The sequence below is a fragment of the Glycine soja genome, chromosome 12, assembly GCF_004193775.1.
Source record: "Glycine soja cultivar W05 chromosome 12, ASM419377v2, whole genome shotgun sequence".
Lineage (NCBI taxonomy): Eukaryota > Viridiplantae > Streptophyta > Magnoliopsida > Fabales > Fabaceae > Glycine > Glycine soja.
Genome location: NC_041013.1, coordinates 25497414 through 25519317, shown reverse-complemented (window position 1 = coordinate 25519317; position 21904 = coordinate 25497414). Strand labels below are relative to the sequence as shown.

Genomic DNA, 21904 nt, shown 5'->3' with positions numbered 1-21904 from the left:
ACAATATGCAATCATTCGGGCAAGCATGAATCTTCTGATACTTCATACCCATCAGACACAGTATCTTCTTGGCCTGATAGTAGCTTTTAGGCAACGTGTTTTCCTCTAGAAGCAGATCATGCACTACTTGAAGCAGTGAAGTGAAGCTTTTGTCGCTCCACCCAAATCTGGCCTTGACATTAACCAGACTTAAGACAGCAGACAACAACGTCAAGGAGTTCTTGCACCCCGAATACAAAGGCTTCTTTGAGTCACTCTGCAATCCTTCATACACATGGGCATGTGCTTGCTGAAAAGACTCTTGTCCAAGGTCACGAATCATGTCCTCCAAGCGATCTCCCATTTCTACATCAAACAATTCAGATTGGGGCTTACCCTGCACGTCTATCATTTCACCATGCCATATCCGCATCGTATAATTCCTCTTAATTCCATCACACAATAGATGTTCCTGTATGTCATCCAGTATTTGTCTTCTACCGTTCAAACAATTGATGCAAGGGCAATAATATTTTCATCTTCATCTGGTCAACCTTTTTCTGAAGCAAATTGTAAGGACGCCTTCCTCATATTCTGGGCTGATGCGACTTTCATTCATCCAACTTCAATCGTCTTTTATGGTAGTTTCGTACGTCAGGGTTAATTCTATTTTGTTAAATTTGACAAAATTTCGACAACATTTCGCATTGGTCTCCAAGTACATGACATGAAATCGGCGAAATTAATTTCCCGATAATCAAGTATGCACTCAGAGAACAACTAGAAATGCATTGTATCGAAATTTCATCAAATTAAACAAAATAATGTTAACCTTAACACATGAATCTACCATAAAAATATCAGTCTCCCCAAACTGTCCAAACAGACAATTCAAGATTGAATACAATGATTAATGCAAACTGTCTGCAAGAATCATTGCATTCAGTCTCAAACGGGAATCTAAGGTTCACTCATAATGAACACAATTTGTATATCATATATCAGTTGTCTTTAATGACAGAAATATCAACAACAACAACACAAATCTATAAGACGCAATTATTTATTGAAGTTGTTTTTGTAAAAATTTCAATGGATCTCAACAAGTAATAATCAATAGCTATAAAACAAGGAATTTTATTTGTCATATGGTACTATAAATACTAATAAAAAAAGAGTTTCTCCCAAAAACGTAACCTCTAAATAAAAGGTAGGTTTAGATACTTGAGTGTGTGAATCAGAAGCACAGACATCGAACAGGAAGATTGTGTCTAATTTGCAGTTTTTACATAAGCAAAAACCACGTTTATGGCAGCTGGTACATTACATTTATTTCAGTGTCAAGACCACTGTAGAATTGCACGTGTACACAGCTTTGGTTTAACGAGTTCCACCTAGTTTTAACAGTTTTTAATGTCGTACTCTACAATGTCAAAAGAAGCAATATACATTGTGGTTGCTTCTATTCCTAGCTGCATTGTTGTTAAATACAAACGAGCATAAACTCATGCTCATAAATTGCTCACAGATTTGGTCTAAGTGAAAAGATTTCTTATACACTCAAATGGGTAAGTTACCTTGCCATAAACTACCATGATGTTCTTACATATCAAGTGGGTAAGTTACCTTGCCATTAGATACAAAGGCTCGAGAATTTTGGTTTTAGAAACATTGAAAACAATTTGTTTTGGTTCTTTGGATAGTGAAGAAAATTATGAGGATTTTCTAGATAATATAAATGTAAACATTTAGTAGGCGATAAGTTGATCTCTTTGTTATTCTGTTGGTTTATTCTTCTAGTTTATGATAAGTCTAGTTTTTCTTGTCTCTGCAGTATCAGGCATTGAATGAATCTCCTATTGGACATAACCAGTCCCCTAAAGTTACCTTAGAAGTTGTGGCCATCGCTGAAGATATTAATGACATGTCATTTATCAGTGCACAAGCAGCTGAAGTCACCTCACATACAACAGACCTTGGATGTGATGGTTTATTGGAGGAAGATGAAAATGGAGCAGAGCAAATGATAGTATAATTAAGGATGGAGATGTAATTGATGGATTGAGGAATATGTCAGAAAATCTATCTATAGCAGTTGTGAATGTAAGTGACAAGTTTAGATTGTCTCTTAACTGCAAAATTTCTATAAACTTACAGGCTGGGAGAAGGCTGAAAATGAAGGGACAAGTTTAAAGAAGCAAGTCTAGGCACTGACTCTCAGAAATTCAACACTTGAAGATAGAGTCACCCATCTAGACAGTGCACTTAAGGAGTGTGTTAGGAAGCTAAGACAAACAAGGTGTTTATAACCTGGAAAATAAGGTATTATGGTTCCAAGTCTCTATGCTGATTTCTATTTTTTTTTTCTTTCTTTGAATGAAGGCTGATTAATTTTGCCTAATGTTGATATGACTTGTTTATGTACTATGTCAGTAGTATATTGCTCTAATTCATATTGATTTATGTAGTCATTTGGACCAAGATCATTCAACATTAGGGTTTACTTGCTTATCATCTAGAATAGAATATATCAAATACATGATGTTTCTATTAATAATATAGCTTATCAGTCACAATAAAAGAATAGAACAGCATTGCTGGTTACCTCAAACTTGAAGAGTGCAATTGATGAATGGATTGCCCAGAAGAAAGCAAACCACCAAGGTAGAGGTAGAGGTATTCCCTATGCCTTGCAACTAAATCTGCCACAGAGAAGCAACCAAAAGCCAAAGAAGAGAAAATAAGTTGAAACTTGAAACTTTTGGGAATCTTAAATCCTATTTTTGAGCTACTTAGAGGCGTTTTTAGGAAAAATGAGTTGAGCAAATCCCCTTTGGGAATTGCCTAGGGATTCCTCCTTCGATTTCGAGTGTTTTGACATATTATGGGCCTCAAACGGACATTTCTATCAAAAGTTACAGTCGTTTGAAGTTTACTTGCCACAAACACAAACCCTAACTACAGTAAGGTAGTCTGAAGCATGGGGGTTAACTATGGAGTATGGGGGTGGTGAAAAAAAGCCATATAATATAGGGTTTAACTTAACAAAGCTCATAAGAAATTAATTACTTGACTGAGAAACTATGGATTGTTCCTATTAGTGTTGAATGCTGAAGTCCCCAGCGGTCACGAACCTCGACGGTGGTCACGACCCCAACGACAACGATGGTGTGGAGGAGACCAGAGTGACCTTCTGTGTCTTCACGATGAGAGAGAAAGAGGCTTTTGTGTTTCTGAAACTAAGCTAGTGCGCGCGGGGGGAGAACCTTCTGGATGGGTTTTAATTTATCTTTAACCCTATAAAATCGATGTTAACATCAACTAGTTAACATCGATTTTTTAAAAGACCGATATTAACCAGTTCATGTTAATATCGATTTTTAAAAAACCGATGTTAACTATATTATGTTAACATCGGTTTTGTCAAAACCACAAAACCGATGTTAACTACTTGATGCTAACATCGGTTTCGACTTATTTACAAAAATGTTACCGTACTTTTCTTAATATCGGTTTTTTGAAAAATCAATGTTAATCGTGCGATGTTAAATCTATATTTTGTAGTAGTGAAAATTTGAAACTTAAGAAGTGATTTAAGAATAAAAGTGTCCAACGAAATGTGTACACTAAATGGGATAATTTACATTATTAATAGTTATGGATTCATGAAAAATTTAATTTAATGGCATAATGTTAATGGCTAATTCTTAATTAAAAAAAAAAACACCCACATCCTCAAGAACTAAAATAATTAGTCATACATACCCTTATAAAGAATAATATGCTAATATTTAAGGCTATAGATGGAGTACCAGAATATGTAGTTATTACGTTATGATAGAAAAATGTACCAACCGCCAAATTATTTTGGACCAACAACAACTACAGTATCGTTTATGTAACGAACAAACCAAGAAAACTTGAAAGAAAAACTAGTGGGAGGAACGAGAGGAAGAAGAGCAGAGAGAGAAGTGTTCATGGATCTGCGTTGTTTGAAAACCTTGACGAGAGCGCTTCTCGCACGTAACCTGTGTTTATGGTTCTCTGTGTTTTCTGTCACTTGTTCATGTCCATTTTGGAACTTGTTTTTTCCTTCCTGGTGTTGCACCCGAGGATTTCCACAAGGGCATTCCCTTTTTCATTCCAAAAGTGCTTGTACCATTGTTGCATTTTCATGTTCATGCTTTCTTTTGAATTTCGGGTCAGATCAATATTTTTGTCTTCTTGATTTTCTTTCTTTATTTGGCTTTGTTGGTTTGAGAAATAAGATCCTTACTCAGTTTTACAATTTGGGTAATGATTGTAATTATTTTGGTTTGACGCCAAATTCTGCGTGGGTTTGTGAGATCCGAGCATTATGGTATTCGGGGTATGTCCTTCTTGCTAATATATATGAACTTAACGTGTTCCAGTGGTAATCTTTTATACTTGATATCTTTTACACTTTCATTTACCAAGGGACTAAAGAATCTAAATTTTGCAGTTCATGTGATGGCATTTTGATTAGTGGCAAAGGTGATGAGATATTTCACCGCAATTCTGTTTTTATCACGATGGAGGGAAATATAGGAATTTAGTCATGTCTGTTTTGTTTTTTTCATACCTGGTGGATGATGTATTTACCTTTTCGTAACTGTTTTACACATTTCATTCTCTAAAGTCATGCTGACATAAATGACACTTTCACAGCTTATTCACCTGATTTAATTGATGTTTGATTGATCTAGAATAGCTTCTTAATCATAGTTTTACATAAAATCTATTATCTTGTGTTGTTCATTGGTGACGGGGACCTGTTGAGGGTGAAAGTGAACAAATTATCTTCCACAAAAACACAGCTTCCTTACTCCTCCTACTTTTGGTGCCTTATTGTCATCCAGGTCACATTGTGGACAGTGCTGAGAATCTTGGGGAAGTCCTTAGGGGTGACCGCATAGAAAACTCTCACGTGGTTGGTTAAATTTTTGCATCACTCTTCCTTCTTCCATTTAGTATGTTCAATTCCAAAAATACTGAAACAGTTTGGTTCTTCAAGTTTAAAATGAGAGAACGCCAGATGTGCAATGTTGTTTGTCGGCTAACTCTCAATGCAAAAACAGCTAGAGTTTTAGGAAAAGATAGATGATGCATATCGAGTGAACATGTAAGTCACTAATGTGACCTTATGTTTTACTTAGCCCTTTACCCTTGTGACCCAAAATTTATTATTTTGTATTCTATCCATGCAATGTTGAAGGATTTTGGACAATCTTCCTTTGGTTGTTCCACTACGACGACCAGATCATGAGTATTCCTTGGTGTATCTGCATGGCTTCCTAGTTGGTCTTCAAGGACAGTTTGCTGGAGTAAGTGCCAGCTTTAATACCCTTTGTTTTTGTCATTGATTTGCGTTTGTTTTGACCTCGTATACACACATGTTGACAGAACAAGGATGAAAAACATTTTATCCACAACCTCTTAACATTTATAGTTAAGTATCACAGAGATCCAGTGACAGAAATGTCAAGGATTGTACGATTTGAGGTCAAGCCTTTCAGGTTGTATTATAATTTTTTCCTTCTTGGTTATATGCATAGTTTGGTTTGAGGAAATGTTCTTTGCTTTCACTTTGTTTCCTATTTTGTGAAGTTTATACATGAAAAAGTGAAAACAAAAACAATGCAAAGTTGTTTTCACTTTTTCTTATTGTACTTTTGAAAACAAGCAACAAAATCAAGACAGAAAACATTTCCTCAAACCACAAACCTTGTTGATAATACTTGTAAGTTGAAATTATTCCTTTGAATTCAGTGTCAAGCATGAATATGATGGTGAATGGGATAATACCAGACGCTTAACTACATGTGATCCTCATGCAAAAAAGTTAGTCTCAGGCTCTGAGCCTCCTCAAGAGGTTGAAGACAAAGAAGGAGATTATTTTTACCTATGATGTTGAGTTCCAGGTTAGTTTCATCATTCATGGTAATGGAATAAGGGTGCACCTGAGAATTGGGTTTTGATGTTAATTTCTTTTCTAAATCTGAACATTTTGTAGGATAGTAATGTGAAGTGTGGCATCTTGCTGGGATTCCTATCTCCTAATGGCTGATGACCAAATTCACTCACTGGTTTTCAATTATTAATTCTTTAATGTTGTACTTTTCCTATTGGGCATGGTGGCTATGATGATGTTGAGAACACTTTACCGTGATATCTCCAAGTACAATCAATTAGAGACTCAGGAGGAAGTTCGGGAAGAGTCAGGGCAAACTTGTCCATGGAGATGTTTTCAGGCCTCCTTCAAACTCGGATTTACTCTGTATATGCTGGAACTGGTGTTCAGTTTTTTGGGATGATTATTGTCACCATGATCTTTGCTGCACTTAGATTCCTCTCCCTCTCAAATAGAGGGGGGTTGATGACTGCCATGCTCTTGCTCTGGGTCCTTATGGGACTGTGTGGTGGCTACTCTTCGGCGCGTCTTTACAAGATGTTCAAGGGAACAGAATGGAAAAGAATTGCTCTCAAGAGATCCTTTATGTTTCCTGCCACTGCCTTTGCAATTTTGTGTTAAATGCTCTAATCTGGGGTTAGAGGTCTTCTAGGGCTGTGCCATTTGGTACAATGTTTGCTCTCGTTTTCTTATGGTTTTGCATCTCAGTTCCACTTGTGTTTCTTGTTGGTCATTTTGGCTATTAGAAGGCAGTGACTGAGGATCCTGTAAAGACCAACAAGATAGCCAGGCAGATCCCAGAGCAGCCTTGGTACATGAACTCAGTCTTTATTTTATTAGCAGGCATACTCCCATTTGGAGCTGTCTTCATTGAGCTTTTCTTCATTCTCACATCTATCTGGTTGCATCAATTTTATTATATATTTGTTTTCCTGTTCATTGTGTTCCTCATCCTCATTGTTACTCGTGCTGAGATCACAATAGTTCTCTGCTACTTCCAGCTGTGTAGTGAGGACTACCGTTGGTGGTGGGGGTCTTATCTGACTTCAGGTTCCTCTGCACTTTACCTTCTCTTGTATGCTGCATTTTACTTCACAAGGTTTGAGATCACAAAACCAGTTTCTGGAGTCTTGTTTTTTGGGTACATGCTGCTTCTTTCATATGGTTTCTTTGTGGTGCCTGGTACAATTGGTTTCTATTCATGCTTCTGGTTCATAAAGCTAATCTACTCGTCAGTGAAAATTGACTGATCCATGGCTTGGGAAGGAAATGGATGGATTGTTAAATCATTTCAGGAAAGCTTTTAGTTGGAACAGGGAATTGCGGTGATCCTTCTGCTAGACCTTTGGTTCTCGCATGCAGTTCAAAGTTCAGAAATTGTTAGTCTTCTCAGGATAGGTTGTCTTGAAGTTATGATTTTATTCAGATATATTTTCTCCAGGTATCATATTTTGTATCCTAGTATTCTTTTCCTCTTGATTCTCCTTTTCTAATTGAATATTCTCATTGTTTTGTCTGACATACTCATGAGGACCATTATCTTGCTGTCTATCGATAACATATCATCGGTAAATGTATAATACCAATATAGATCATGGAAAACAAAAGCAGTTTCTTTTGTCATTCAGGAGAAATTAGCTATATACCTTGCCACAACTATGCATTTTATCTTGAGTTTTCTGGTACATACTTTTCTTTCATTGAAATGGAGCATGGGCTCATTAATGTATTGTCTTGTTACAAGGGTGACTTGACATCTAAGATGAGGTTATGAATGAAATTGAGTAATGCAAGGGCGGCATCTTGCTGAATTTTGACTCTTGCTTTTACTTTGCTGTTACTGAAGTTCCAAGAAAAACACATTTACCATACCAATGAATATGATAGAACTTTCACTGTACTGCTTCCCTCTTTGGATAATAGTCAGCAAAGTATCGTCACTATATAATGTTCGTCATTAATGTTACTTCTACAATAGCTACCTTTACAGTTCGGAACAAATGTAAGCAAAAGGATAAGTTGATGAATGTAAACGAACAATAAAATTGGCTTAGGGTGATGTTCTTAGAAGTAGGTTGGCAATTAATACAGAAGCGAGTACATTAGTGCACCGTGAATAGAGACAAAAAAGGAAAAAAAAAAAAAAAAACATCAACACCAAACCAATAGGAGGCAAGCATCGAGAAAGCCCGTGACGATCGGAGTGACAAACCAGACAAGGTAGGAAACATGTCAAAAAAGTCATGACATAAAGATAGGAAGTGGTGACAATTACGTTGCAAAGAAAAGATACAACGGATGTGACTAAATATATTTTATATCAAAAGATATCAGATATTTCTCATATTTTCTAACAAATTGTATAATGTTTTACCTTTAACCGTTAATAGAAAGTTATATTCAAAATAGTAAATGAGAAGTTGAAAACAAGTGTAGTTTATATATGAAAATTTAGTCTGCATCATCAGCAGTGAAGTCAGGCTCTGGAGGTTTCTGTAGTTTCACCAACTCCCTGGCACTCTTGGCTTCCCGATTCCGATGTACACCACGAAGAGCATTTGCAGCAAATCTGGAGGCCAAGAAGGTGGCACCAAGGCTGTACGAACTGCCACTGGCATTGCCACGAGTTCCTTCTGACTCCTCAGGTTCGTCCTTCTGACTAAGCTCCATAGTTTTCCTTTTGGAATAGCGACGCCAGGCTGCTTGAATAAAGCATGCAGCCCAAGTCCTCCACTGTTGGGAGTAAAAGCGAAAGGTGTGCTGAACCTGTCTACTGTGCAGGCGCCTAAACTGACTGGCAACAAACTTTAACTCTTCAGCAGTTAAGGCAAAAGCTTCAACTTCTGTTAAAGCTTTAACTGTTCGAGTAGAAGATGGGAGATTAGAGCCAGATTTGGGATCCAGTGCCCAGGTCAAAAGCTCCTCCCCACAGAAGTCGGCCTCTTTTAAAAAACCACGATTGAAGAATCCACTCCTCCCACCATCTGTAGTAACACTCTCAAGGCGACCCCGTATGATGAAGAGCATCTCATCAACTGGATCTCCTTCACGAACAATGTAAGTACTCTCTGTAAATAAGCATGGCTTCAGTCTCTCACATATGGCATCAAGCAATCTCTCATCCATACTCTCAAATAGTGGAACCTACAATTCAGAGAAAAGCAATTAATAAATTAACAAACTCAGATGCTCATGCACTAATTTGGTGAGTTAATCTAAGAGTGAGAGGGCATTGCATGATTAGGGCCTAAAAGATTTGGGAAAGCACATCTTAATAGCAAGAAATCTATGATCACGCCAATAAAGGATGCTATCAAGAGAATAAAAACATCCAAAACAACCTTCATCAATGCTACTGGAAGATCTTTTTGGCACATCTGCTAGCCAGAGAATTTAAGAAAGCCTTGAGGAGTGACTTAAAATTTTTTCATCTGATTCAGAATTCATTGGGAGAAACAAAAGGTACCACAGGATTAAGAAAAAAGTATGTTAGCAACAGCTTTAGATAGTTTAATAACAAATTTGTATATGCAAAAGGACCAAATAATTAATTCATGCAAGAGGACAGCTAGCCACAACTTGATATTATCATATTGTTGTAATACCATAACCACATAACAAAAAAGTCCTTTATGTATGATGCTTTAGGCCATCCTTTTGTTAGAAAAAAAAAAGTTGGGTCCTTTTTAGTCTATACATTTCAGTTAAGGGCATTTTGGGTGTTTTGCTAATTTTCAAGTGTTTGACAGCATACCCTTCTCACTAGAGCCAGACAAAGGTGACGCTTAATGTCTCTTCGAAGATCCTTTGGCAAACTCTGAACCAAACTTTCTTCATCTACACCACGTGTTGCCAACCACTTGTATTGATCATATCGTCTCACACGCTCTCTAAGCTCTTGTGGGAGCAAGCGATGATGCATCCACTGTTCTGAATCACGTCTTTTGACTCTCATTTCCTCAAGTCTAATTGTAAGAGACTGAAGATATGTCTGTAATCATATAAAGAAATCACAATATCAGTCACAAACAATCCGCTCTTCATGCTTTAGTAATCATAAACCTGGAAAGCTATTTACAAAGCCAGTCTGATAAGGAGAAACAAGTCAAACAACAGAAAACAAACAAACAGCCACTGTTCTCTCCTTGGTATCTGTGTGCATGTGTGAATGTGTATTTGGTCTGACTACTTTCATGCAGAACCGTCTATAGACCATTCTTAACATGAATAGTTCCTGGATTCTAGGAATGAACACCAACTTAATCTGGAAATAATAGCATTCAACTTAAACTATACATGCTTTAGAGTTTATATCCAATGAAAAAGACTTAAGGCAGTTGATCAATCTTTCCTCAATGCAACATACATCAGAAGATATATCACCTCTAGCTGCCCTTACAAACAGACTCGTTATAACTCTTAGGACTTTGGAGGCAAGCTACACCAATCTAACAACACCATTTAAATGATTTGATGTCATTGACCCCTGTCACCATCCATTTTTGGAAGAGAATTTACAAAAAAAAATGAAAAACTAGAACCTGGGAGAACATAAATCATGCCGATAAGAACACTTGACAAGGAAATGTCGCTTAAAAGATTGTTAAAATTATGGAGGTTTATTTGATATTTACCATATATTGTTACAAAAGACCACGAGAAGAATACCACAGGGAAGCTGAAAAATACCTTTATCCCAAATGAAGTCTAGAGTCAAACAAGTGTCCTAAAAAATTCTAGATTCCTCCTCTTCAACCATAAACACTGCTACAAAAACTAAGTCCTGTTTGGGTAAGCTTATTCAAAAAATAAGAACAAAAAAATGAAATAAGCTTCTTCATAAGCTAAAATTAGCTCTCCATTAGTTAATTTGTAGAAGCTCTCTCATATAGCTTCTTTAAAAGATGAGAGGACATCTATGAATTAGCTAATGGAGACCTAATATTAGCTGATAGAGAAGCTCATTTTTCTCTTATTTTTTTTCCTCCTAAAAGTGCTTCTACCGAAGCTTAGCCAAACAGGCCCTAAGCAATGCCACAGAATCTTAGCTTCTTTATGTATGCCAAAACCTCTTAAATTAATACACAAAAACTGATTCAAATCCATAGGTCAGACCCAATACCCCTTCAAAAGACCCAATACCATTGATATTCTTATTCAGCACATGTTAAATTAACTGATTTTAAGTATACCTGCATGTTACCAATCAGAAGTGCAAATAGGATAAGGCCAGCTATGGCTAGTGCTATTGAAAAGACAACCTCCCCAGTGTAGGTGCTTGTTTCAAGCCCCTGGCCAAGTGTACTGCAGTGAAATAAATTAATAAACAGTAAGTATGGATATATGAATAATCTAAGCAATCTATTATATGGAAATGAACTCCAAATACATGAACAAATGATATTGTATACACCGAAACACTGAAAATATGAAGTGCATTTGTGTAAATCCCTATCATTTAAAAGTAGCCAATCCAAAAAGTACAAACCATTCAAACAAGTATTTACCTAAAAATGTCTGTAAGTTGAATTGATAATCATGTATTCTATGGATATTAAATGTAAAATTCAAGGATTTAGAACCATGTTGTACTTACAGACTATAGAAAATTTAACTTAGAAATCAATTTTGAAACATGCACCAAAATGAATGAGATAGACTTGAACAACTATAGAAAGAATTAATAAAAATGCACAGCTGATACAGTCTAATTTTTAAATCTTTGGATTTATACATTCAAACTCCATAAAAACTAGAGCAAATTACACTTATACCCCCTGTGTTTCACTCATATTACGCCAAAAACCCCTCCTTTTTTACATTACTTTGACCTTCCTTCCGTTAAAGGTGACGATTTTAACCTAATGTTAAATGACCAAACAACCCTCTTCTTTATCCCTAACCCTAACTACCTCACTCTCCGTCTCCCTCAACATCTCTTACCCACTCTCCGTCTCCCTCCACATCTCTTACCCTCTTGATTCCTTCCCTCCACCGCTTCCTCTGTCGTCTCCCTCTTTACTTCCCCTTACCCCCACCAAAATGACATCACTTCCCCCTTCTTCTGCAACCGCATCCCTCAGTTACCCCAACTGCCAATGACATTCAAAGATTGTATGATGCAGCTGCCTAGTTGACATCTTATAAGCAAACAGATAATGATATGACCTCGTTTGTTGCTCAAATTCAATCTACAGTTGAAGAACTAAATATGCTCTTAGATGCGGACTCAGTGGAGGAAATGAAAAGGAAGCTTGACAATCTATACATGGTGCTGGCCTTATGTGCCATGAATCCAGATTTTGATCATATTCGTGATCAAATTCTGACCAGTCAAGAAGTTCTTTGAATGGATATCATCATGACACATCTTCATGTTCCCACCCCAAGGAAGATTGGAAACTCACTTGAGCATTCTGAATCTTCAGCAATGGTGTCTACTAGAGGAGGAGGGGGTCATGGGAATCGTGGAGGACGAGGTGGTGGTGGTGGTAGAAACACGAATTCAGACCTTCGATGCTTACATTGTAAGAAGCAAGGCCACACCAAAGACAAATGCTACTACATAATTGGCTAGTCTGATAAAACAGCAAACTTCACCAAATCATAAACACTTGATCCTAAGTTTTCTGAAGAGGAGTATCAAGAATGCCTTCTATTGAAGTCCAACAATCAAGCTCAATCATCTTCAGGCCCCAGTACTTCAACAGCTTGCATTTCTCAGAGTCTATGGATAGTCAAGGTCCATGGGTGATTGATTCAGGTGCTTCTAATCATATTTCCGATAATGACTCTGTACTCACCTCTGTCTCCTCCAAAATTTCCTCATCTGATCACCCTAGCAAATGGCACCAAAGTCACCTCTAAAGGAGTCGGCAAAGTCTTCATTCTTCTTCTTTAAACTTGGATCCAGTTCTTTTTGTTCCTAATTGTCCTTTCAACTTAGTTTCTCTTAGTCAACTAACAAAATCATTAAATTGTTCTATAACATTTGATGTTGATTCCTTTGTTGTACAAGAACGTGGTCAGTTGATTGGCATAGGACATGAATCTAGAGGCCTCTACTATCTTGAAACCAGCCAGTCTATGTCTTGTTTTGCATCGCTGTCTCCTAAACTTGTGCATGATCGCTAGGGTCATCCACATTTGTCAAAGTTGAAGAAAATGGTTCTTAATCTCAGCAAGCTTCTGATCTTAGAGTGTCAATCATGTCAATTAGGAAAACATGTTAGGTCTTATTTTCCAAAGAGAACTTAAACAAGATGTAACCTTGCTTTTTCCACTATTCACTCTAATATTGGGGGTCCAAGCCATGTCACATCTTTTGGTTTCAAATATTTTGCTACCTTTATTGATGAATACTCTAGAAGTACTTGGGTTTATTTAATGAAAGATCGATCTGGAATTTTACCTATATTCATGTCTTTCTTTAATGAAATCAAGACCAAGTTTGAAAAAGTAATTAATATTCTCAGGAGTGATAATGCCAAAGAATATTTCTCCTCTAATCTCTCTTCGTTTTTAACCACACAAGGAATTTTACATCAGTCCACAAGTCCTCACACACCACAGTAAAATGGTATAGCAGAAAGAAAAAATAGACACTTAGTTGAAACTGCTAGTACCTTATTGCTTGGTGCAAATGTTCCTGTTCATCATTGAGGTGATGCCATATCCTTACTTCCTGTTTTTTAATTAACAGAATACCATCTTCATCTCTTGAGAATAAAATTCATCATTCAATTCTCTTTTCAAATGAACCCTTATTTCATGTCTCTCCTCGTATTTTTGGTTGTAATGAACCCTTACTCAATCCTTAGTTCATGTTGTTTCTCCAAATCAAGACAAGCTATTTGCAAGGGCCATTAAATGTGTTTTTCTTGGATACTCCCATCTACAAAAGGGGTACCATTGCTACTCACCAGACACTAGATGGTACTACATGTTTGCAGATGTCACTTCTGAAGAAACTCCCTTTTTCTCTTCTTCAATGCAAGATTTCAATTCTGTCGAACAAGTTTTACCTGTCCCATCACTTGATCCACTATTGTCTCTAGTTCATGAAATCCCTATTATGGACACAAGTCAAGCAACCTCTCCGATATGATCCAACAAAGGTCCAATCACTTCAAATATCTTTTGCAATGGATGGAAGGCCCAATGACCAAAGCAAGACCGAAAAGAACTAGGAAGCTTTTCCAAAGCTTAGTCATGAAAGTGCCTAAACCAAGAATTGTCTCATTTCTACATCTTGAAGATAAATTCAGCAAACTTAAAGACAATAATTTGAAGAGCACAATGGGCCCAAGAGTTTTATACTTAAGATAATGGGCTGAAGTTTATTTGGATGGAATACATAACTTTTGGGCTAAAGAACTAATAAAGGCCCATTTTCTATTTTTTCTTTAATTTTCGTATTTTATTTTCATGTAATAAATTCAGATGGCTCTTGGCATCTTTTAGGTCATTTTTTATGTTTCTAGGCTTCCCAAGTTATTATAGTGGTTAGTGGGTTTTATTTCTAGTTGAAATTTAATGTAAGTGGGAATTTAATTCTAAGTAGGAATTAATTCCTAGTGGGATGTTTAGAAGGAAGCCTAGCCTATAAATAGCATACACTTTGTAGCTTTGAGGAGAATGAGTGTAAATGAAAGTTTGAGTTTTCTCTCTTTTGAGAGCTTTCTTTGGTTCTTGGGCAAAGAACTGAATCTAATCTTATCAAGGCAACTTGTGGCGATCAAATCTATGACTTATCACTCACCTCACCTATTTCTTGAGTGTGGCATCAATATCCTTCCCGTAAAACAAAACTAAACCAATTTCTAAATCTAAATTCTTCAAGGCGATCCATCCAGTTTTCGTGTTCGTATCACTCTCCAACGAGCCTTTCCATCCCTTCCTTGTCACCTCACACCACTTCATCACCACACACTACTCACTAGTATGAGACACAGAGTTATCTAGTCCTATGTCACATGTAGAGTCCTTTGCTTCATGTCCGTCACTTCAACTATCTGTACAACGGTTCCAACTGATGATGACTTTGGGTGGCCAATTGCTCTTAGGAAAGGTATTCGATCTACAAGAAATTCCCATTCTATTTATAATTGTTTGAGTCATCATCGGTTATCACCTTACTTTTCCTTTGTTTCATCCATATCACCTCTCACCATTCCAAAAAATATCCATGAAGCACTTGATCACCCTGGATGGCGACAAGCCATGATTGTTGAAATGCAGGCTCTTGAAAGCAGTGGCACATGGGAACTAGTTCCCTTACCACTTGGAAAGAAGACAGTTTGGTTGCAAATGGGTGTATGTTATTAAGGTTGAGCCTAATGGTAAAGTTGATCACTTTAAGGCTCAATTTGTGGCAAAAAGGTACACACAGATATATGGATTTGATTATGGTGATAACTTTTCTCCTCTGGCCAAACTCACCACAATCCGTCTATTCCTTGCTATGGTTGTCATTCGCCATTGGCCTCTCCATCAATTGGATATTAAAAATGCTTTATTACATGGTGACTTAGAAGAAGAGATATACATTAAGCAACCCCCTCGATTTGTTGCTTAGGGGGAATGTGGGTTAGTTTGTAAATTGTGTCGATCTCTCTATGGCCTCAAACAATCTCCACGAGCTTGGCTTGGAAAATTTAGTCAAATTGCACAGGCGTTTGGATTGAAGCACAATGAAGTAGATCATTCAATTTTCTATTGTCACACTTCTCTAGAAAAGTGTATTTATCTAATTGTCTATGTTGATGGCATAGTTATTACAGGGAATGATGCTGCTACAATTTGTCGGCTGAAAAAGCACCTATTCAGCCACTTTGGTGTCTAAAATACTTTCTTGGTATTGAGGTGGCTCAATCTAACGAAGGCATTGTTTTTTCTCAAAGTATGCATTGGATATCTTGAAAGAAACAGACATGATTGAATGTGGGCTTGTTGACAATCCCATGGACCCAAATCAAAAGTTGATGGCAGAACAGGGTGAACCCTTCAATGATCCTGAGCAGTATAGGAGACTAGTTGGGAAACTCATATATCTTACAATCACTAGTTGGGACATCTCTTTTGCAGTTGGGGTAGTTAGTCAAATTATGCAGGCTCCTCACACTGATCATTGGAATGCTGTAATTCACATTCTTAGGTACATTAAAAGGACTCTGGGACAGGGATTGTTGTCTGAAGACAAGGGAAATACCCATGTTACTCAGTATTTTGATGCTGACTGGGCAGGCTTTCCTATAGGCAGGCACTCTACTATTGGATATTGTGTATTCATAGGAGGAAATCTGATTTTTGGGAAGAGCAAGAAACAAAATGTTGTTGCTCGGTAAGGTGCAGAAGTTGAATATAGGGCCATGGCTTCAGCCACTTGTGAACTGATGCGGGTCAAACAACTCCTCCAAGAACTTCAATTTTGTGAAGTTCAGCAGATGCAATTATATTGTGATAATCAGGCAGCACTTCGTATTGTTTCAAATCCAATATTCCATAAAAGAACCAAACACATAGAAATTGACTGCCACTTTGTTCAAGAGAAATTGTTGGCTAAGGAAATTGGTACTGAAAAAATTAGCTCTAATGATCAAATTGCAAGTATTTTGACTAAGTCATTGAGGGGACCTAGGATTCAGTTTTTTATGCTCCAAGCTTGGTGCGTGTGATTTATATTCTCCAGCTTTTGGGGGAATGTTAGAAAATAGGTTATTATATCCCTATTGTACTAGGCTACTGTTCTTCTTTTTGACTTTTTGTATTGGCTCTGTTCTGAGTTTTCTGTAAAAGTTTCCTTTGTAAGCTAAGTTTGATATATATAAGAGAAGCTGAGTGTTGAGAAAACACTTAAGCATTTCATTCAAAAATATCTCTCATTATATTCAAGTAACATAAAGGACAAAAAGTTTATTTTAGCCTTCCAGTTATATCAATTTTCATTATCATTTAATATCTCTCCCTCCCTCTCTAACCTAAAACCCAAAATTTCAACAACCCTGATATATACTAAATAATTATAATCAATCCAGAATTGTAGATACTCCTGGAGAAACACTCAGCATATAGTATTCAGTTCAGACAGAACATATATGGCATAATGTTTAGTTTTAATAACTTTAATACATGATTAAAATGGCCAAAAGAAAATAAAACGGAATACCTTAAATTTTGGAGCCCCCACCATAAACAGTAACAGTACTTGGAGAAGAACTTCTTAGATGAAACAATACGAGATGACAAGGCTTGTTTGAAAATTCCATAGTCAAAAGGTGAATTATCATTATCTACAGAGCACTGTGATGTAAGAATATCTTTACTTCTATTCTGCCAGGCACTATAACCTTCCATGTATTGGTTGCCACAATACAAGAAATTTTTATTGTACCCATTGCCACTACAAGCCTTTTGCCAGCAAAAGTCATTGCGTTCAACAGCTAACAAGTACCAAAACGACCCAACTATCTGCAAAGAGTCATTGACGGAAAAGGATGCAAAATAAATTCTTGTCAAAGTTGATGCATCATAAAGCTAGATAGCAAGTGTAATAGCATAATAACTACTTAGAAAGTGTATTAACTCCAAAAGTAACTTAAAAAAATGCTGGGAAGTCTAACATAATTCAACAACCAAAATTAAGCAAAACTTACATGACTAGCAAGCATAAATAATAGCAAATAATATGCAGCCCCTGCCCATGCAGTTTCAGCAAAGACACCAGCTGTTCTCTTAAGTTCAGAAGTCAACGGTACCATCCGGAAAAATCTAGGAATGTACTGATGCAAAATGATGAACAGAAGGGCCCTCTTTGTTGCAAGTACAACTGAACCTTTTGACCTCTGCAGAAATCTCCAAACCACAATCTGAATAAAAGAGAAAAGAACAGGTAAAAATAATAAACACTTACCAGTGAAAAAAGACTATAGTTACAGTAGTCAGAGTTTCCAAAGGAATGATGGCTATAAAGGAGCATTCATGACACAAAGTTTAAAAATACTCACTTAGTTAGCAATTCAAATTGTTAGCAAGATCCTGTTTGCCATGGTATCTCTAATAATGTCTAGAAAAAAATATGTATTCGACAATTGCGTTAAGAGAGAATCAGTCAATTATTAAATGAAAGTAAAAGGTATTATTTTACCATTAAAGGCAGGGATACCTTAAAAATTCACAAAATCAGCCATCTTCATACAAAAGGATTGATAATTTAGATTAGAAGGGGATGCTAACTTTCCAGAAAACAAATTGGAATGAGAGAAAAAAGAGAATAGTGTTGCTTTCACAGTATGCACCACAGGCATTACACATTTTAGTTCCTTGGACTAGCAGTACTAGATATGGTCAGGTCATAACTCAGAACCATGTCGTATACTTCTCAAAATATCTAATCATGTTTTTCATTAATTTGTTAGAAATGGACATTTTCATAAGAAAATAGACCAGATAGCGTAATGAAATAAGGTGAAGGATATATTAATCAAAACCCTTCCATCTCATTCTCATTTTCTCAGAATTGGGAGATTTCTGCTCTTTCCAAGCAATAATTAATAATTTGCTTTTATGCACATGATCATTGTTATTAGTAACCACAAACTAAATTACTCTAATGGAACCATCAAAATAATTACACTGTCCTGAGAAGAAAATAATTAACAGAAACAAAAGGAGTTCTCTGATAAACCAGGCATACTAAATATAAAAATGGCATTATAGAGAAGGCAGAAGCATCCATATCTATTGGCAATTTAAAGAGCTACACAAACAAGATCTCTCTTTCATGTGGTTGAACAAAATATAAGACTACTCATTCCAACAATAACAATTTCCACAATAGTTTTAGATCCACAGTTTCTCTCCTATAAGGTGTGTCAAGGACTAACTTTGATATTAACACATCCACTCAAGCAATATTCCTTCGTCCTTGAAGCATGGAGAGTGCACAGGCTGACTATGCCTTGTGCTGAAATTCAATTTCTATTTAAAAGAACGGAACAGTGAGGATTGAACTCCAAACACCAGGTCATAAAGGCTCTGATACAAGGAGTGGTTTTGAATTAGCTTAATTTATGTTCAAAATAGCTTATAATCAAAACATTAATGAAAGCTTTCAGAAAGAAGAAAAAAAAATGAATTTTTTCTCTAAAAATCAAGCTAATGCAAGCATGCACTTAATCAGTCACGCATTAGACTAATAATAAGCATTGAAATCTTAGAAAAATGTCCCTGAACAAACACACAGTTGCCAATTTAAATATTATAAGCTCTAAATTCGAGACATTATTGACAATTGAATAAAAACTGAAGACCTCTAATGTCAACCAAACATAGAGTTCAGTATATGTCCAGCAATAAAAGAAATAAAGAAAACAGATATGCATAAGCACAAGGACTCAAGCTATTTATGTATCGATGACATGTTTGTGAATTCAGTTTTTTTCTGTTACTTGGCTATGGAGTATATCTTATTCTGTACCTTCAGTGTACTCTATCATTTTCAGTAAAATATTTTATTTCATCACAACTCATACCCAACGCTCAATAAAAAAAGATTAAAAGAATCAAATTAACAAAGCCTTCCAGCATATATCCATGAATGAAATCCCCAAATCAACCCTTGACTAAACACAAAAGAACCAAGAAAAAGATAGCAGCGGAGATTGATAGTCTGACAATCCAAGATAAAAGATGAGCTACAAATGTAGTGTTGATACAGGCAAAAAGCGATCAAATCAAGTTTTTTTAAAAAAAAAAAATCTTGACCTGTGGTAAAGGCAACACTGATAGAAAATCAACAATGAAATACCGCCGCAGGTATCGTTTGGCTATCTGTGCTGGATCTATCACAAGCTCACCCCGTCCAAAAACACGAGATGATGGAGCAATATAAGCAGTACGAAATTGGAGGGCCATGTGTACGAGATAGAAAGCATCAATGAATGTCCTCAAGGTGGTAACTGTAATTGCCAACTTTCGGTCGATACCAAGACAGTGAAATGAATCATTGATGACAGGGAGATAAAAAAACAATGGATCAACAGACACAGCTAAAATGCATGATATAACAAAAAGCTTATTCCAGGTGAGCAAAAACTTGTCTTGAGGGTCAAATATCTTCTTTTCTGAAACTTTAAGATCTTCAGGGAACACTGCCCTAGATACCCCTAATCCAAGTGATCGGCCAATTGACTTCAGTCCTTCGGATCCCTTTCTAATTCTTCTTTTAAAAGACCGAGAAGTAGTACTGCTTCCATGGCCACCATGGCTTAATTTATCAATACTAAATCCACATGTTTTAACTGCAGCTTCAGAAGATGATGATAGTCTAGAATCCAAGTCATCCAACCTAGAAATAAATGAAAAGGTAATATCATAAATCCTGGATCATGATAAGGCATGGCTGGCCCCAAAAACACTATACCATGTGTAGCAGGATAACCACTATACCAAAGACTATAGATTCAAAAATTTATAATTTATACTATATAGAAATTAAAGATAAGATGCACAAAAATAAAAATTATAATCCAGAATTAATGAATACTATGCAAAAGTTATAATCTAATCTAATTCTAAACACACCATCATTCTCAATCAAAGGTATAATTAACAAGCTAATAACAACAAAAAATCATTACATGCAAAAGATACAAGAAAAAATATTCAAACATTTCAAGTAAAACACAAGACTAGCAATGGAATGGGTAGTTTAGCTTTAGTGGAAAAGAGAAATTCTTTAATAAATCAAAAAGAATTAATTTCAAAATATAGGTAGTTAATATTTGAATTAAAAATGAAATTTTAATATAAAAAAAATTAAATTCATTAAAGCTTAGATTTGAGAATTTGAAATTTTAACATAAAAAAATCATAAAATATCTTGTAAGTGGGGTTTTATTTTTCACGTAACCGTGCAATGAGCTATATTGGATACCTCACAAATTTTTCACATTGCCCACCCACATATTGCGACTTGTAACCACAGTCAAACATCTTTCAACCAACGATTCATGTAATACACAACCTGCAGCCAAACAAAACAAATTCAAATCATTCAAAGATAATATTAAATTGCTGTTTTCACCATAATAAGCCTCGGGCAATTTTCAACTAAAATCTGGGAAAACACAGAACTTCAAGACATATCTCATACATTCAGAAACATATGCTCATGTTTACTCGCATGAGATGTTACAACCTAAACAAGACATACTCCATAATGCATCGATTGATTGCACCACCAAAAGTACATACATCTTTCAGCTCGGTATTTTCACACCTAAATCCAAAACAAAGTAATGTTTTGCCGTTTGTTCCATTATCCAATCTCAATATATCAACATCTAAATACCTAGTTCATAAAAAGAAACTACTCCATTATTTAAATCAAGAAAATCATCACCAACTCCTCAACCACCACAAATTTCACTATTCATAAAAACTAGCTCATCAAACTCAAAATCAACAATTCAAAACAACAATATCCAATAAATCGACTAAATGAAATTCATCAACAAGCACTACGCACTCGATAGTCCGAGAATCAAGAAAATTAAGAAACGATTATTTACATTATTTCCACGAATCGTAAGACCTAGGGTTAAGTGGCATGAAGTGTTGATAAGAGTTGAAGTTTAACCTAAAGGCAGCAATGGTATCCAAATGATAGCGAAATGAATCTGAACTCTAAAAAGGAGTGGGTTCAAATGCAAAATAAAAGAGGGGGAAGAGGAATCGGACCTTGAAAGTAGAATTGAACGGAACGGGGATGGAAGATTGAAGCGAAATCTGAGGGAGAAATAGTAATCAATGAAGAAGGTCAACTACGACTCGAAGAGGTGCTCCCTTCACGAACGCTGCCATTGTTTCCTTCTTTCTACCAATCCACCACCTACATCCACACTTTTACTTTTACTTTTGACCATTGCAGAAATACTTATCACTTATGACACGCTTCTGTTACTGTATGTATCAATATGTATGTTTTTAATT

General features: G+C 36.2%; 1 protein-coding gene, 1 long non-coding RNA gene and 1 pseudogene across 3 annotated transcripts; 2 read left to right on the top strand and 1 right to left on the bottom strand.

Moving 5' to 3' along the window:
• The first annotated feature begins 1572 nt into the window (after nt 1–1572).
• LOC114378887 lies at nt 1573–8060 on the top strand (annotated as a pseudogene).
• A 150-nt stretch (nt 8061–8210) lies between these two features.
• Nucleotides 8211–21836, bottom strand: LOC114378459 (probable cyclic nucleotide-gated ion channel 5). Of its 2 annotated transcripts, none has more exons than XM_028337053.1 (8): nt 21653–21836; nt 20847–20936; nt 19676–20258; nt 17566–17778; nt 17079–17380; nt 11104–11215; nt 9666–9902; nt 8211–9055 (listed from the first exon to the last, which is right to left on the bottom strand). In XM_028337053.1, the coding sequence occupies exons 2-8, from the start codon at nt 20903–20905 to the stop codon at nt 8363–8365; spliced, it is 2199 nt and encodes a 732-aa protein (XP_028192854.1). In that variant the 5' UTR covers nt 20906–20936; nt 21653–21836; the 3' UTR covers nt 8211–8362. The 2 variants fall into 2 exon arrangements, with proteins under 2 accessions (XP_028192854.1, XP_028192855.1); XM_028337054.1 differs by lacking the exon at nt 21653–21836 and adding an exon at nt 21484–21600.
• On the top strand, nt 8390–10109 carry LOC114378461. Its single transcript, XR_003659339.1, has 2 exons — nt 8390–8968; nt 9661–10109. It is a non-coding gene; the product is annotated as an uncharacterized LOC114378461 (long non-coding RNA).
• Nucleotides 21837–21904: the final 68 nt, after the last annotated feature.